Below are 17,806 nucleotides of genomic sequence, written 5' to 3'. Positions count from 1 at the left end.
TTAGTTGTGTATAAAAGGATGCTGTTGCATAGTTGGAAGATAACAGTTTCTTATTAGAACTTGTGAAGTGCATATCTCAGAATTATTTTCAAATTAACTTTAATTTTAATAAAAACTATTTTTAAGGAATATTATTAGCAGGAATAATTGAAAAAGGTGAGATATTTATTTGTTTTTAAGGATTATTAACATGAAAAATTAGTGTCATTCGCGGATATGCGATTTAATATAATATTTATTGAATAATAAAAATACATTTTAAAAAATACAGAAAATTTTTTTAAATTTTAATTAATTGCAATAACTCAATTAAATGTAATATAGTATAGTAATATTTTCTTATTCAAAAGTTTTTAACCGATTTTAATAATTTTCATCCAGTTAATCCTTTATGGTGAATATCGTATTATTTAAATAAGTGATTTATTAATTATTTTCTAGCATCAATTCGGATCGAATCCATTTAGAATTTTTCTATTTGGATATTGATAACGAAATTTTTTATGTTGCAATAAATTTCAATATTTTTATACTCAAAAATTTGCCACAGATGTCAAAATTTTGGGAGAAATCAAATCAAATTAAATATAAAATTTTTATTGCAAATTGAAAAACGTGATTTTCACAAATTATGGTTTTTACTTTCTGTTCATATCTACGACAAGGTGTTAAAGTGCACAACTGAAATCCCAATAAATAAAGGGTTGTAATAATATTTACACAAACATTACAATACAATAAATATAATTCGAACAGTAAATAACCCCTTAAGTGTATAAATAATAACAATAAACATACAAATAATACATTTTTATGCCATTGGCATATGTTGGAAAAACAAAAAGCAAAATTTCTTTATAGAAATGAAAATTCCCACATAAGATTTAAACACAAATTAAGTGGGCGTTTAAGGGGTTACAGAATTAAAATAAATACGAAAACAAAAGCCTACTAAAGTAAACAATTTTTAGCTAAATTTTTAACACCCTTTTCTATTTTTCCTTTCAGAAACCACAACAATACTGCCAAGACATGGTGTACGACATGACGCATATGGTGCCGTCGCAAAATATAGCCTTGGGCCGTTACTATTTGCAAGATTTGAATAATTTAAATAATAATGTCGAGAATGAAGATTATGCCGATTTTGATTTTGATAAAAGATATCAGGCTCGTATGGATTGCGAAACGCCTATTAGTCCTCAATCGAGCAGCAGCAGTAGACCTGCTCCACCACCTACGCCAGCTCCTAGGCGACGTACCACGCCCATTACACATTTAGATCCAGCCGAATTAGTGGGTTTGTCTCGAGAAGAAAGACGTCGCCGTAGACGTGCTACTTTAAAGTATCGTACTGCTCATGCTACTAGAGAACGTATACGCGTAGAAGCTTTTAATGTTTCTTTCGCGGAACTACGTAAGTTATTACCAACTTTGCCGCCTGACAAGAAATTGTCCAAAATAGAAATTTTGAAATTGGCTATATGTTATATTGCTTATTTGAATCATGTTTTAGAAACTCCATAAAAAGTTCGCTTGAGATCGAAGATAAATTCAAATGTTGCAAATTGAAGTTTTATCAAAATGAAACAATTTCCAAAGGTTTTACTTTATCCGTTTAAAGTCTGAGAACTTAGGATTTCAACATAACTAACCACATCAATTCAAAAATACTATCATTATCGTTTTATTAGATATGATTCCGTACTTTTTAGTTGTCCTGGTTTCAGACAGAAATAGTTAGAACTTATCAGAGAAAAAAATATATATTTTGAAATTTTGAGTGCGGGAACGATTTACTGAAAAACCTGAAATACTGGCGAGAACCGGAATATAATTTTTCTCAAAACCCACATTTATAAAATAATTATATTATCCTAATTAAGCCAAAAAATACTTTTGTTTTTATGCAAAGAGCAGTCAAATTATTAAATAAGTTAAATTTTAAGCATTTAAATAAAACATAATAAACATATTATTATTTTAACTCTATGTGATATGTGTATAATAAATTTAATATTAATAAAACAAAAAATTAAAGTAAAAATCTAAATTTAAAAATTGTGTTTCCTTTATCTAAAGGGTCTCAGTTGGCTTTTAGCTTTCTTATAACAAAATTGTTTAAGTAAGATTATTTAACACATGTGTCCTGTGGTCTATCTAAATAATGGATGCTGTTTAAAACATGCGCATTACCAGTAGACAAATATCTTTGTAAACTCCCACTAATACAGGGTATTAAGTAGTCTAATATTTCAATTTAATATTTAAATATTTCGAATTCTTATAACCAAGGTAATTTTAGTTTGTTTGTAGCTATTTGTTTCCAGAATTCCAATAAACACAAATCGGTTTTATTAACTGGTAACCTTGGGCAACATTTAACAGAAATTCCTTTAAAAGTTTTTAAAATGTCTGGCTGGCTACTGGTAATAACTAAACAGTTGTTGTCTTATTAAGTTCGGGTTTTTTTGTAGTGTATCTATTTTTTTTTCGAAAATTTTCAGTGTGTTTTTAAAATTATAAAACTAAACATAAACAAAATTTTCAAGAATTATTAAAAAAATAATAAATTAACTGCAAATTTTAGCTATGGCTTATAATTTTAGTGCAAATCAGGTATATATTTGCTGAAAATCTTTGTGTATATAACAGCAGTGAAATTTTTGCTAAGAACCCTGTTTAAATTCATTTTCATTTATATATAATATATGTATATACACATTTATGTACATACATACAAATATATAAGAAACGTATATAACCAAAAGCTATTAAACCAGTTCTTCGTTGTAAGGATGGCCGCATTTTTTTCCGACACGGGTTCCCGGACTAAAATTTAACGTCAGTTAGATTTAGACACTAATGAATTAAATAAGTCTTATCCAAACAAAATCGATATGTTTTGGGCACCTCTAATGTACATACATACATGTATAGAATATGTGATGTAGTAAAATATCAGGTGAAAATATCTAAAATATGGGAAAAGAAGTCATAAGTATTAAAAAAAGTTATAATATCATTATGTCTGGTTTAATCTATACAATCGATATATTTTTATGACTGTTTAATGTTTATTTACGTTGCCAATTATAGTTCTATAAACTTTGAACTTTCCTTAAACAGTTACAATTAATTTACTATATATTTTTTGCTTGTTTATAGATAAGTCATTTTGGTAATATACCCTACGTCTACAAAAAGGTGGATCTTAATTATGAACAGCGACTAAAAATGCAAGCAAAAAGGCAATAAAAACAATAGGATTATGCCGACTTTCTCACTACTAAATATCGTTTGAAGATCTCACAATGTATTGATATATATTCTTCACTTGTCTATCTGTACATATCCATTGTGAAGGATTGAAAAAAAAATACAAAATGTTCTCCATTCTAAAATAAGAAAAAACAAAATAGGTGGAACTGGTCGAATATTCTCTTGTTTGCTTAAATTTTGTAAACAAAATTTTAGGTTAAATGATTATTATTCTTACTCTGACGCTTGCGGTTTTCAGACAACTTTGTAAATAAAATCTACAGAAATTAATCAATTTTCGTAATCAATCAACTCAAGAAGTACTGATCCTAATGGGACAAAAACATATATTTCAGATGTCGGAAGGAATTTCTGTGATGTTAGCTGTAAATTTTTGTCAATCACGTTTAAACTTCTGAACCGATTACATTTTAATTTTGGCTCGTATTTAGCGCCTTACAAGTAAAGTGCTAGAGGCCATATTAGGGCATACTCGGCCCAGCTAGTTTTGCATTAAATATAAGGACTATTGAACCAAATATGCCTACTATTTCCAAACAATATATAAAACAATTTAATATAAACAATCAAAATAAGAAAAAAATTTGCATGGCAACGTAAACAAAATATGGAGACCCACGCACATCAAAACTATCAAAATTCCTTAGTCAGGATATACAAATTATTCGAATAACTTTAATACACATGCATACTTGTATAAAAACATATGGGTAAATATTGTGCTGGTACTAAATTAGTTGTCAAAAATATTTAAATACAAATTGGGTCAAATATTTACAGTTACATTAATGTAAACGATTTTTGCCAATCTTTAGATTTAGTAAGAAAAACGCCGGTAAAAGGATAACACATACTTTCGTCAAGCAAAAGCCATAGCAAATTAATGCCCAAAAAAACATTAAGTTAATATCAAAACAATTGAATTGACATCTGTTTTTAACGGGTCAGGACAAGAACTGCATTGTCCAGAGTAAGAGTAGCATTAAATTACTTGGTTTATATCATTTTATAAGTTTTGCAAGTGTTATAAAACTAGGATTATTTGATTGTTACAAGTGGTTTTAGTTTTTTTTTCGTTTGAAGATGATTTTAAGGATACACGTGTTAATACAATTGAATTTATCTTATACTACTAAACAAGGGGTGTTTGAAGGGTGTGTGTCGGTGTGTGAAAATTTAATCCTTGTTATGGAGGGCTGACTTGACTGGTTTTTGTGTTTGTTGTAAATAATCCTCTATTTGAATGTTTGTTGATAAATGTTACCCCAGAGATTTGACATTATAATCATTGACAAAAGGACACTGCTGAGCGAGAAAGAAGACTCATCAAATAGATAAAATTTTTAAACATTAGTTCAATTAAACAACAAGTAGTGAATTCTATTGCTGTATGAAATTTGCTAATTGAGTTTAAAATCAATTTAAATTACATACACTTGCAGTTTAAGGGACTAGTTAAAACGGTTAAATATAGCTGTTAAATCTTCACATCTTGAGAAACTCTGTTAAAGAGATAAGTCGTGTGTAATTGCCGTGTAAATTTAATTATTTCCTAAATGGAAAATGTGTGAATTTAAATGTTTTGGGTTTGGGGTGGCTGTTGTGTAATTTTAATACAAATTTGACTCGTGTTTAGGCGCGTGCCATTGTGGTTTTACACATTGTATTCAATCAAATTTGTTGTGAAAATGTCATCAAGTTCGGTAGTTGTTGCTGGAAATAACAATAAGAAATTATGTAACGTTTGCTTACAGATGATCGAGTATCAAATTTCTTATCATTTGCATATGAAAATTGAAAAACATTCTGGCAAACAAATACACAAATTATGAAAACAGTGGGAAAACAATTATTGTGGTTTTCTGGACATTACCCAACATTAAAATGTAATTTGAAAAATATAAAAACTATTTCTAAATATACATATCGAGGGACTATATCTGTCATTTTCATGAAAATGAGATTTTGATGGCAAAATATTCAGCAAACTATCCCGCATCAGTGATAAAAATTTCAAAGAAAAAAAAATATTTTTTGGCAATTTTATAGCTTTTTTTTAATTTCTCTATCTTAAAAAAAGAAAAATTCTGAATGCAAAACTCTCTATCTTATCCAAAAATTGCTTCAAACTCTATCCCTTTGGATGATTTTCTGTTGCAAAACAAATCTTCTTAATAATTTGGACATGCTGAACACAAATCCGTCAAAATATTTAAAATTGGTCTAATAGTTTTTGAGATATCGCTCATTATGATACTAATTAAATCAATTTTATTGTCGTGTTTAACCATATAACTTTGATTTTGGACGAAAACATTATAATCTGTTGCTTTTTCAACAATTTGGTTTATTTTCCTCCATTAAATTGTATAAAATATAATATTTATTGATTTTAATTCAAATAAAAATTTTATATTTCCATGAAAAACTCTCTATCTGTTGGTTGAATGAATATTTTCGTAGAAAAATAATGATATAAAATGATATAAAATTTAAAATTCTTTTTATATAAGGGTTTAGTATATGGTCGTAGAAATATATTGTAGAAGAAAAAATTTAAAAATCTTCACTAACTAGCGAAATAAACAGTTTTTTTGCTCTCCTGAAAACTTGTATTATTTTAGATAGGGACTATTGAATATAGTCCCTCGATATATTTTTCTAAAATTTATGTTATTTAATTCAAATATGTACTAGATTTTGCAATTTTAAGAATCAAGAAATTTTTTATAAAGTAACGAAGATTTATATAAAAACAAGTTTCGAACAAAAAGTAAATTTAACTTTAATGCCTAAAAATTGTATATTTGTTTTAGATAGTTACTACTCTAAGAAAACTACGACAGATGTAAAACTAAGCTTTTTGTCAAGCCTCTATATAAATCCTCTAAAAATCAAGTTGACTTTTTAAGTGATAAATGATATTAGGGATTAAAATATAAAAAAATAAATAGTACAAGTATAAATGGTAAATTGAATAAATAGCTACAATTGTTCATTTTTTTGAAAAGTAAACAAAGCTTAAATGGTATTAATTCAAATAGTTTTTTACACATGTTCTTTAAAAAACGAAAAAAATACAACAAGAATTACAGCATGTAATTGTCTAATGCCTAGACATACTGCAAAGTTATTTCAATAGTTAGGGATGTTTACCCATCCGCAAATTTCCGTAACCATTGCCTAGTGTACAGACAAGGGGTGTTTTGTTTTATTTGTTTTTTAACAATTTGTACAGGAGGCTTATTATGATATAAATTATGGTATTAAAGAAACAGGTTGTAATACATTTCCTTTTTTCTATTATTATTTTTTAACAGTTTGATTCCGTTTATAAACCCAAAGGTTTAAATAATTGGGAATTGCCCAAATGGTATCCGCCCAGACCACGTCAACGCAAAGGTTCCACTAAAATAATAGCCAATGATGGAGGCCATTTATTGGATGCTACAAAAAAGTAGGTCGATTTTAAATTATTTTTGATTATTTTTTAACTAAAAATTATATTTATTTAGAAATGATCAAAATCCTTGGGGAAATTTTCGCAATACTTATCAATTGCCGGATAAAATAAATCGCAAATTTGTGGAAAATTATAATAAATGTTTGGTAAAGAAAGATAAATGGTCTAATTTTGCTCGGGACACTAATAGCTGTGATATTGATAATAATGATGATTTTGGTATATCAGGCAAAGGTTTAACATGTCCCACGAAATGCGAAACAACTCAAGAGATTTTAAGTTTTGATGCAAATCGTAATAAACGTTTGCTTTCAGGTGGAAATAAGGAGGTATTTAGTGGTATAAATTATTTTAATTATAAGTTAATATTAAATATTTTTTTATTTGTATTTTTAAGAAAACAAAATTCTATTGCACCTGCAAACCCTGTCGGGATAGTATTAAATCGTAGTGAATAACTGAAATATGTAGAATTAACCATAAATTCAAGATATTGCAACAAAAATCGATAAAAATACTTTTATATTTGGCACTGAAATATTTTTAATTAGAGTTTGTTAAGAATTCATCAACTATCTATATAATAAACAGATCAAGTTATTGACTCGGATAAGAACTCGAAATGTTTAGTTGTTGTCCCGTAGATTTCATAAATTAAATAACATCAAAATACTCCAATAAACTTTGAACTGTTAGTGCCAATATGGGCAATATGGGACTTCTTATTTAAATGAAACTTTAAAATTCTTGTACTAAAAAAAGAACTTATAAATATTTCCTTTTTAACAGTAATAATCTTTTTCATTTATATTTAGCCTTTAGATTTGGAATATATACCCGGCGATTTTACGGATTATAAACAACAACATCCCACAAGAGATTTCTTATTAGAAGACAAATATAAACGAGATCGTAATATAGAAACAGATTTGAAATTAAATAAAAACTATTTAGGCGATCATGGGTGTAAACTGGGAGAATGTGAACCGCCGCCCATAAAACTAACACCTTTACTGCCACAAACATCAGCTTTGGTGACTTCAGATTTATCACCCAAATTAAGAGATTTAGATTTATCCGATAAATATAATTTTGAAACAAACGACGATTATTTGAGCAAGGATACAAACAAAATGTTTGGTTCTCATTCCATTACCGAAAAGCCAAATGAACGTTGCCCTTCGCCGGTGGTGCCAGCATATGCCAACTTTGAATTGGCCAAACGTATGCACTCAAATAATCTAGATCACCAACCTTTGCCTGATTGTGTGGCCGATTTGGCATTTCGTAAGCTGCAGATTACTGGTGCTAACCCGGGTTTGGCCTTGGACATAGAACCTATAGCTACAGGTGTAGGGGTTAAAACACACAATGCTGGTCCCACGCATTGCACTAAAATGAAAGTTTATCGTCCTAAAACTAGTGGAGTAGTGCCTCGAGCCTATAATGGTAATAATACTAGATCTTATTCGGCCACTCCTGCGGATAAGAAAATGGGAGCTATGGATTTGGCCATTTGCTGGGATTATAAACCACCTTATGAACCAGCTAGACCTAAGCATATAGACGGCTCTAATGACTCTGCTGGACCAGCTGTGTTTACTTATGTAAAAACTCCTCGCGATGATGCCGCCTTATTAAATACCGGTCGTTCTGCCGGGGTCTTTACTAATACTCTAGGAGAAACTGGTTTCTTTGATAAAGATATTTTAAGACGTAAGACTGATTTTGCGGGTAGAAAAATAGCTACAGATGATTTTACAGCAGATATTGATAACTGTCCAACTTTTCCACGAGCCCGCAGTGTTTCCCGGGACAGTAGTGCGTGTCATAGATTACCTCAAACACGTTTCTCTAAACAATATAAATCAACACCTGATATAATGGCAGACCATGAATACAAATCTTTAAGACAGAAATATCTGGGAGCCGATTGTGAATTTCCCATGACGACTGGAGAAACAGGTTGCAAGCGTTCAGGCTTTTTAAGAAAAGCTCGCTCCAGATTGTGCCATAAAATAGCGCCGGAAATGGATTTCTGTACCCGTACCTGCCCACCTCAGAGAATGAATTGCAGTAAGGCCGCATTTCGTGCCGGAGTACCCAGATATAATGCCGCCGGTAATTTTATTAGTTCCGACAGTGGCTGCAGCATGGGCAGCAATCATTCCCAAAGAGTTTTGGTGGTGCCCAGACCGCGTAACCCCTACTCCAAGCGTAACTATGACATTGATACTCTAGTGCCACCATTTCGTAGTTATGCAGGAGGTGCCGGGGAGGGAGGTTATCCCGAACATTGGCGTTTAGCTAGTGTTTACCAACATGCTTACAAACCTCTAGAATGTCGCAGAAAACCTTTATTGCAAACAGTTTACAAGTAAAACTACAAAAATTACTAACAAATACAAAAAAAGTGCAAATTGAATTTTTTATAATTAAAATATATATTAAAGACCATATAATAAATGTATTCGAAAATGTTTGCAAACTTAATAATAATAAAAAATAAAGTGCAATATTTGCAATTTAAACTTAATAAATCTTTGGGTGCATAAAAACATAAAACTTAATTTATAAAATAAAAAGTAGAACCAGTAAATAAATAATGTAAGTAAAAAAGTAACCAATTATTAAAAAACTGTGTTAATTACTTATTAAAATCATATTCCTCATGTTTTTTATGAAAAACAGATTTCATTAAATGATTGCGTACTTCTCGAGTTGATTTCCTTATACTGTTTCTGAGATTATGTTTCTTTTCATTGGTTAAATCTTCTATTTTTAAATATTCAGTTTCTAATGCCTCCGATTTAAGTTTCATGGTTCTTTCTGTTCCATCTATTATAGAAATTTCACATTCCTTTGTTACAGGCTCTTCATCCTGTACATTCTTAGCGGGTTTTCGACGTAAGCTATGGCGTATAGCATTCATTAATCCGTGTTTTTCATGTTCTGGTTTTTCGTCCAAATCTTTTTCTGTTTCTTTTTGTTGCTGGCCATTAGGATGCATAAGTTTTCTTATAGATTTTCGTATGATATTTTTAACAGTCATGGACTTTTTGTTATTATCATCTGCATCTCCAGATTTATCCGATTTTTCAGATTTATTAGTTTCCAAAGATTCTCTACTTACCGTTAGTTTGGGCTCAGCTGGCTTAGTGTAAGCTCTTACAAATGGTGCTGGTGTTTTAAAATCAAAAGAATCTTCAGCATCCTCCTGATCTTCCTCTGAACAGCCATATAAATCATCAAGATTTTCAATTTCAATTACCTCAGCTGTTTCAGTTCTTTGAAATTGTTGACTTAAGTCATAAAGAAATGGATTAGTTTCTTTTACTTCTGTAACCTTTTGTTCTTCCTTTTGTACTATAACATTAACTTCAATATGATGCTCAGTTTTTGTATTGGCTTCTTCAATTATTTCCTCATTTTCACCATCTTCCGATATACCACTTAGTTTTTGGGTAAATTTGGATCTTTTTTCTGTATCAACTATTTGTATTTGATAATTAGTATCTGGCGGTGAAAGCAATAACTCTTCTTCCGTTACACCATTTTTACGTAATTTTGCTTCATTGATACTGTTCTCCAATTCCAGTTGATAGCGATCTAATTCTTTGCCTATGTCCATGGTAGTTTCTTCTCCTATGGAACCTAATGAAACTTTTGCTTTTGGTACGGGAGAAAATACCAATTTCTCAGCCAGTAATTTGCTGGGTGTTAGTTGCGAGATGGAAATGTCCTTAAAATCGATGCGACAGCCCACTGTGGGCACAAAAGGCAAACCAAGTTTTAATTTACAAGGCTTAGGAGTTGAGAGACCATGTTGGTGTCCAGTTTCCGAAGGTATTTCGAAAGGGTTTAGGGATTTGATATCTTGATCTGGTAACTCACGATGCACCTCAAAAGGATTGCGTATAGCCGAAGCATCTTGTATTTTTAAATTCAAAGCTGGATTGGAAAAACAATTGGAGGCTTTATTTGGTGTAATTTCTCGTACCACCTTTGGAATAAAATAAATACAGGAAATTTAATAAATAACTATGTACCTATATTAAAAATATATATTTATTTTTACCTCATAAGGATTGAATTGTTTTTCTGGTAATTCCAAATTCAAAGCAGGATTTTCAAAACAAGCTGTGGCTTCAGCCTGGCGTTTTTTCTTTTTTGGTGGTTTACGCAGCACCTCATAAGGATTTTGGGGTACATTATCAGCTTCCTCAGGCCTTCTAGCCAATTCAGCTATTGATTTTACTTCTAAACCAACATTTGGATATACTAAGGCATTTTCTTTGTTTGTTTTTAATTGCAGACGCCGTTTGCCCAAAATTTTTTTAGGTGTTGAACTAAAGGCTTCATTTGTAAAACAGGAAGTAGCGGCAGCTGTAGTTTTTAATGCATTTTGTTGTTCTTGTAATTCGCATTTATCAAAATGTCTTTTACGCTTCCGTGAAGGTGTTAAATCCAATTCGGCTGTATTATTTAAGATGTCTAAAGCAGCCATTATTTAATACTTTAATAATTTATATATAATTAACACTTTTTTATTAAAATATATTAATTTATTTCACTAGCAGAGGCAAATTACAACACAGTATAAAATAAACAACTTCAGGGGTAATTTTCATTTAAAAATGGCGGTTGATAATAATTTCATTATCTAGAGTTGCATTTTATTTTACTACTAAAACACAGTCAAGGCGAATTCACATAAGGTGGTGTTATTCAATCAGCTGATTATTTTTCTTCACTTGACTGGTTAAACAATTAATTCCAAATTATATATATATATATATTAAAATTGTTTTAAAAAATTCAAAAAATATCCAAACTTAACACGTTCTTCGTTTGTTACAAATTGTTTGAAGTGCTACCAGAGAAAAACTTGAAGTAAATGTTCTCGTTGCTAGAAAATTGGGATTTGCATTTTATTTTACTACTAAACCACAGTTGATAATTTAGTATGTTTGTTTTAGTGCTTACTAAACACAGCTCATTGAGAATGACAAAAACTCTTTTTTTTTCATGACACATTGTTCTCTTCTATTTTCCACAGCTTTGTTGTAAGGAATTTTTTGTTTTAATTTTTGTTATTTTAGTAAAACATTTCAAAAAAATTATGTTTTAAATCTACAATTACAACAAAGGTTCTGTTAACTAATTTGGACTATAGTGTTTAGAAATGCCCTAGCAACAATTTATACAATAATTTAAGCAAAGTTTTTGTTCCGCCTCACATATGTTAACAAACGTGTATAACTGCACTTCCAACTTGTGTAAGATTTCGTTTGATAAAAGAAAATAACATAAAAGAGAAAACAAGAAAACATTGACATTGAAAATTTTCTTAACCATAGAGCAACGTGTTTAGGCATGAACGAAATACCAGCTCCTTTAGCAGCAACATCGAGTACTTCAGTCAACAATATGGATCGTAGACACTCTTCAAACTCTTTGTTTTCATTGAGCAACATTGCTACGGAACCACCAATGCTGACACCCGAAGAGGAGGAAACAGAGAAGAAACATTTAGAAAAGATTGTATCAGCTCTAAGGTTATATCGGTATGTAACATAACCAATTGATCCGAATTTCCGCTTTAGATATTGATAACAAATGAAATTTATAAATTGTAGCAAATTTTCTCTATCAAGAGTAAATAAAACCGAATGGAATTTAAATCAATTACCCAAAAGACATCAGAAAATGTTGACAAAATATCGCCAACATTTGAACACTTTAAGAGATTGTATAGACAAAAATCAAGAAGTTATCAGTGAAATGCTGAGTGAAAATCCTTTAAGAGATGCCTCCATGAGCAGCAATAGAAAATCGGATGAACATGCTGCAAAAATACGACACATTGATATGGAAAACGTAAGTTAGATTTCATATTCTATTTAACTATCTACTTCAAAATATTTTGTCGGAGGAAGTGTCCCCTTGTCCAGTCAGTTGTATTTAAAAGTTTATGTACATATAGTATATGTTTGTGTGAACGTTTGTAGTTTATTTGAAACTTATTGTTGAAACATTTTTGTTTCTTTCCTCTGTGTGTGTGGGAAAACAAATCATTGTTGATCTGATTTCCCTACATATTGACACTTGTGCTTCTGACACAGTCTGATGAGAATGTTGAACATTTTCACATTTTAAAGGCTCAATCTACACTGAAAGCCATTGCCCGTGACTGGAGCGAGGAAGGGGCTGAGGAGCGTAAACAATCGTATCAACCGATTATCGAAGCCATTGAACATTATTTCGACCCCAAGGAGTGGTAAGTGAGAAAACGTTTGAAACTTACCTTAATTATTAATTTCCTTGTAATGATTACTTTCTTATTGCAGCAATGTGGATCAAGTGAAAATTCTAGTGCCTGGTTGTGGTTTGGGTAGATTATCCTACGAGCTGGCTTGTCGCGGTTACGAGTGCGAGGCCAATGAGTTTTCCTACTTCATGTTGATAGCCTCCAACTTTGTCTTGAACAACTGCTCTCGTGAGAACATGTACACTTTACATCCTTGGGTACATCAACATGACAATAATTTACGCCGATCTGATCAAGTGGCTGCTGTACGTTTTCCCGATGTTTGCCCTTTGAAGAACAGACCAACTGGTATACTATCTGTAGTAGCCGGAGACTTTTTGGAGGTACATTTTTTTTTATTTTCATCTAACTGAAGTTACTTAAACATCTTATCGTTTTAGGTTTACAAAACTCCTGATACGTATAATTGTGTGGCCACTTGTTTCTTTATAGACTGCGCTAATAATGTGGTAGACTTTATAGAAACTATTTATGACATCTTAGTTCCTGGTGGTATTTGGATTAATTTGGGACCTCTTCTATACCACTTTAGTGATATACAAAATGAGGAAAGTATTGAGCCTACATTTGAGGACATTATGATGGTAATCAATGGTGTGGGATTTGAGGTTTTGAGCTCAAAAACCGGAGTACGTACAAAATATGCCCAGAATCCTCAATCCATGTTGAAGAGCGAGTATGAAAGTCTATTTTGGATATGCCGCAAACCTTTGCACAGACCCGGCAATGATGATGTTAATGAAGATGATGATGAGGTGGATGATCATGAAAATGGTTATAGCTTTCCGGGTGGTTTTCAGGGTTCATTTCCCTTGAAGTAGAAAAACCATTCTTTCCAAAAAAGGGCTTCAAAAGATGAATTGCTTTTCATTTCCTGATGTATGTTATGTGAATTTTTCATTTAATTTTTTTATTTTCTTTTTATTTTTAATGTTAACTTGATTTTTTTAACGACTTCCAAGGAAATGTATTGGAAATCATGTTGTTAATAAGACAAATGAATTTTTAATTTTTAGATGCAACTAGAATAAGTGATAAAAAATTATATAAATAAAGACTTTATATTAAAAAAGAGCACATGTAAAAATATTCACTTGTTTTTTTAATTTTCCCCGCAGTTGGAGTTTAGAAATTGCACAAATAATTGAGGCACTTTGTCCAAAGAACTAGAGGTAGCATGGTGGTGTTTACTATAGTTGAGAAACTGCCTGCGCAGTCTATTTAGTTGTATAGCATTCATATTGGCCGGTACTTGAACCTTGATTTCACTATTTTTAACAGGTACTGGACCCATGACGCCAATTTTACGAGCAGCCAATACATTACCCACAATTTCCTGAGTTAAACGATCCAGTTCGAACAAGTAATTAGTAGAACTTAGAGGAGGCTGTAAAAGTAGAAACAATTATGTATATAGCTTTAATTGGTTGTAGTTTTTGTGGAGAACATACATTTTGTGTTGACTGATTAGGAGGCAAAGGTTTAGATTCAAATAAAGCACTAAATATGGCCTCAAATTCTAAATTATCATCTGGGAAAGAGACAAATAAGGGACTATCCCATCTACAATTCCCGTGAGGCTCTTCGAAACGCATACATAAGCCTTCAAATATCTCCTGACTATAAGGAATATTTGAGTTGTCCAATTTAGAAACATCATCCACTTTGGCCAGATCCAACACTTCTTCACCACTTCTCTGTTGATTAAATTCCCATGCTCGCTGTTTTTGTATGCCACAAAACAAGGTGCACTGAGTACTTCTGGCCGCTTTGGTGGCACAAAACAATTCATAACGATAACCTGTCCATAAGAACCAATAAGAATTTCCATTGATCATAAATCATCTGTTAGACAACTAACTTACCCTTAATATAATTGCCAGCATCTAGTATTACTACACTTTCTTTATCCAGCAACCTTAAAGCTTCCGACTTCAAATCACTCCTGACCACCTTTTCCTTTTGGGAATCGGCAAAATAAACATTTTTATGAAACCCCGCCTTGGGTATGGCTTTATTCTCTGAAATGTGATGCACTCGTTTCCCCTTTTCTTCAAAGAATTTCTGCAATTCCAAAGCTCTTTTGGTTTTACCACTTGCTGGATAACCCGAAATAACTATTAAAGGCATTCTTTTTTTATTTAAAAAATTATACACAAAGTTATAAAATTTGTGCGCGTCTAGTAAGCTAAAATGTGTTTTTGTTTATAAAAAGGCGAATTTATAAAGGTGATTGTTTGAATCATAATTTTCTTTTTTTTATAAAGAGTGGTTTTAGGACCACCAAGCCATAATTAAGGCACTCACTAGTCCGCAAGGACAGACCTCTCAATCTTCTCTTCCACTTCAATTTCTCTTCTATGACTTAATCCTAAACTATCTTCTACTATCCTCTACCCTCTTTCTTTTTATATTTTATTATCTTTACAGGTATCACAAAGGGACCAACAGGACCCAAGTGTGCGTCTTTGCAGCCTGAATACCTAACCTAACCTAACCTTGACAGTTCAGATGTTGTGCAGTTTATATAAAAAACTCATCAGCTGTGTATTGAGAGCTAAATGCTGCCACCTTGCATGAATTCTTTGTCTTGCAAAGAAATGTCATCAACAGCTGGTTTTTAGTACTAAAATTTAGCACAACTGTATAAACAAAAGATTTTAGTACGTAACTTTACCCTTTTTTGGTCAAAATTTGTACACGGGAAAATTTTCCCCCAATAAACAACACCAACAGCGGGGTTTTATGTTTTGTTTTTGGTATTTTGATTTTGTTGATATGTTAATGTTGATTTTTCGGAGATTTCAATTATAAACAAATTAAAGTATTTCCACCCTAAACATGTCGGATAGAAGAAGGCGCTACAGAAAGCCCAAGGTATTTTTAATGTATTTATAATATCAACAATCCATTGAACTTTTAATCTTCTCTTTAGGATGACAAACGTGCAATGGGTTTGAGTTCTCAGTTTAAAGAGTTGGAAGTGCAACCTAAGATATTGTTGAAAACCAAAACCGAAACTCCAGCAAGCGCTGAAGTAGCCTCTTCTTCATCTTATGCTAATGCCGAACAACATGTTTCTGTGCAGGTGCCACAGAAAACGATCATTTTCCAAAAGGCCAATATCAGTCCCGCTTCCAGCCCCAATACCACACGTGAAACGTCAGCAGGTTCCAATGAAATTACTATACCACCTAATATAGTGGAACCCGTATATCAGATGACACGACCAGCAACAGTGATTTCATCTACCGGCTCCATAAATGGTGGTGCTAAAAAGCTGCTTATGAAATCCAATACCGACTTTCTAGTTATAGGTGTAGTGGGTACTCAGGGAGTGGGTAAATCTACGATTTTAAATTTGCTAGCCAATGAGCAAATAGATTATAATTATTATGAAAAAGTGTTTGTAGAAGAGGATTCCATATTTCCCACCAAATTAAAGCTGAATAAATGTTCGGCCCGTTCACGCACCGAGTCTACTCATATGTTTATTACCTCCGATCGCATGATTCTGTTGGATACTCCTCCCGTGCTATCGAATGCTTATAAGAAAGATATGACCAATAATGAATTGGAGGATTTGGGCAGTATTATTTGCTTAATGTCAGTTTGCCATTTATTGCTGGTGGTGCAGGATGATTATTTTAATTTAAGCTTTTTAAATTTACTACGCTTTGGCGAACTTATGAAACCCTCACAGGATGTTAAGCCTTTTCTACACGATTACTTTCCCAATATTCTGTTTGTGAAGAATAAAGCTAAACGTTTGGATTTTACTCCTGCCTCCCAGGCCATACAGGAACAAATGTACAAGGCCTTCTTTAAGGATTCTCAACTGCGCATTTATAAGGGACAAATCACTGAGCATCATATAATGCAACAGCAATTGCTACAAATGCAAAATCGTAAAAAGAATCGTATTAGCGAAGTGGAAACAAAAATTAATAGTTTCCTTATGCCGGAGGTAAAAAATCCTTCAGCCACTACGTATCACGATTCTTTGGAGAAGGTTATAAAACAATTTCGCAGTTTAGTGTTTATGACACCGCGCAATCCCATGTACTCGGGAGCCACTGAATTAACTGAAGAAATGTGGTTTGATTGGTTGACCAAAGTGTCCCAGGATAATCATAACTTTTTCTTTAACACTTATGAGGATATACAACGTAAACATTTGGATGTGGGTGTCACTTGTGAAAAGTCCACTGGTTCAGGCTTGAATGCTGGCTCAAGTAGTTCTAAGGATATTGTAGAAAATTGGAGAGAATAAAGGGAAAATTTCGTAAAACAAAAAATGAAATTGTTTATTTAACTACCCCAAAAACTAAAGAATCAGTAAAAATATTTGGAATTTGCAGGTCTGGATTAAAAAGGAAAATATGGAAGGTATTGTGCTATTGAAACAAACGGAAAGTGAATTAATTTGAATGAAAAATACCATTTTTTAGGAAAATCATTCGGAACCTCAGCAAAACTGTAAGTAAACTACAAATTATTATTTAAAATAAAACAACATAGATTTTTATGATTTTTTTAAATTAGATTTTTGTTTATTTTTAGTTTTTGTTCGTCTTCCAGTTCGTCGTTATTTCTTTTTTATATTTTAATATTATTTTAACATATTTGTTTTTATTTTATAATTAATTTTAAATTTCATTATCGTTATACATAGATCATCAGTGTATGTATTTATGTATGTTGTCGGTTGTTTGGTTGTAATTGTTATT

At 31.6% G+C, this 17,806-nt stretch overlaps 6 protein-coding genes across 9 annotated transcripts; 4 read left to right on the top strand and 2 right to left on the bottom strand.

Moving 5' to 3' along the window:
- The first annotated feature begins 52 nt into the window (after window positions 1-52).
- Window positions 53-2,083, top strand: LOC119602343 (helix-loop-helix protein 1). Its single transcript, XM_037953809.1, has 2 exons — window positions 53-156; window positions 1,009-2,083. The coding sequence occupies exon 2, from the start codon at window positions 1,033-1,035 to the stop codon at window positions 1,525-1,527; it is 495 nt and encodes a 164-aa protein (XP_037809737.1). The 5' UTR covers window positions 53-156; window positions 1,009-1,032; the 3' UTR covers window positions 1,528-2,083.
- A 416-nt stretch (window positions 2,084-2,499) lies between these two features.
- On the top strand, window positions 2,500-9,126 carry LOC119601304. Its single transcript, XM_037952145.1, has 4 exons — window positions 2,500-2,619; window positions 6,603-6,739; window positions 6,798-7,074; window positions 7,561-9,126. Exons 1-4 carry the CDS (start codon window positions 2,593-2,595, stop codon window positions 9,124-9,126), a joined length of 2,007 nt encoding a protein of 668 aa, XP_037808073.1. The 5' UTR covers window positions 2,500-2,592.
- Window positions 9,127-9,310: 184 nt separating this feature from the next.
- Window positions 9,311-13,147, bottom strand: LOC119601445. Of its 2 annotated transcripts, XM_037952386.1 has the most exons (3): window positions 13,053-13,147; window positions 10,824-11,261; window positions 9,311-10,748 (listed from the first exon to the last, which is right to left on the bottom strand). In XM_037952386.1, the coding sequence occupies exons 2-3, from the start codon at window positions 11,250-11,252 to the stop codon at window positions 9,393-9,395; spliced, it is 1,785 nt and encodes a 594-aa protein (XP_037808314.1). In that variant the 5' UTR covers window positions 11,253-11,261; window positions 13,053-13,147; the 3' UTR covers window positions 9,311-9,392. The 2 variants fall into 2 exon arrangements, with proteins under 2 accessions (XP_037808314.1, XP_037808320.1); XM_037952392.1 differs by lacking the exon at window positions 13,053-13,147 and having other exon boundaries at window positions 10,824-11,627.
- Window positions 11,765-14,152, top strand: LOC119601459 (carnosine N-methyltransferase). Of its 2 annotated transcripts, none has more exons than XM_037952412.1 (6): window positions 11,765-12,024; window positions 12,106-12,312; window positions 12,385-12,625; window positions 12,907-13,025; window positions 13,096-13,399; window positions 13,457-14,152. In XM_037952412.1, the coding sequence occupies exons 2-6, from the start codon at window positions 12,122-12,124 to the stop codon at window positions 13,895-13,897; spliced, it is 1,296 nt and encodes a 431-aa protein (XP_037808340.1). In that variant the 5' UTR covers window positions 11,765-12,024; window positions 12,106-12,121; the 3' UTR covers window positions 13,898-14,152. The 2 variants fall into 2 exon arrangements, with proteins under 2 accessions (XP_037808340.1, XP_037808331.1); XM_037952403.1 differs by having other exon boundaries at window positions 12,871-13,025; window positions 13,457-13,968.
- On the bottom strand, window positions 13,966-15,571 carry LOC119601471 (protein KTI12 homolog). 2 transcript variants are annotated; one of them, XM_037952430.1, is made up of 4 exons: window positions 14,942-15,571; window positions 14,528-14,877; window positions 14,171-14,463; window positions 13,966-14,098 (listed from the first exon to the last, which is right to left on the bottom strand). In XM_037952430.1, the coding sequence occupies exons 1-3, from the start codon at window positions 15,204-15,206 to the stop codon at window positions 14,179-14,181; spliced, it is 900 nt and encodes a 299-aa protein (XP_037808358.1). In that variant the 5' UTR covers window positions 15,207-15,571; the 3' UTR covers window positions 13,966-14,098; window positions 14,171-14,178. The 2 variants fall into 2 exon arrangements, with proteins under 2 accessions (XP_037808358.1, XP_037808349.1); XM_037952421.1 differs by having other exon boundaries at window positions 13,966-14,463.
- A 220-nt stretch (window positions 15,572-15,791) lies between these two features.
- LOC119602313 (protein SMG9) lies at window positions 15,792-17,374 on the top strand. The gene is made up of 2 exons (XM_037953749.1): window positions 15,792-15,953; window positions 16,012-17,374. Exons 1-2 carry the CDS (start codon window positions 15,918-15,920, stop codon window positions 17,347-17,349), a joined length of 1,374 nt encoding a protein of 457 aa, XP_037809677.1. The 5' UTR covers window positions 15,792-15,917; the 3' UTR covers window positions 17,350-17,374.
- Window positions 17,375-17,806: the final 432 nt, after the last annotated feature.

This window comes from Lucilia sericata, unplaced genomic scaffold (genome assembly GCF_015586225.1).
Source record: "Lucilia sericata isolate MDLA Ls3-8-SP2 unplaced genomic scaffold, ASM1558622v1 Contig000006F_arrow, whole genome shotgun sequence".
Taxonomy (NCBI): Eukaryota; Metazoa; Arthropoda; class Insecta; order Diptera; family Calliphoridae; genus Lucilia; species Lucilia sericata.
Note: the sequence above shows the minus strand (reverse complement) of the source record. Positions and strands in the feature narration are given on the sequence as shown.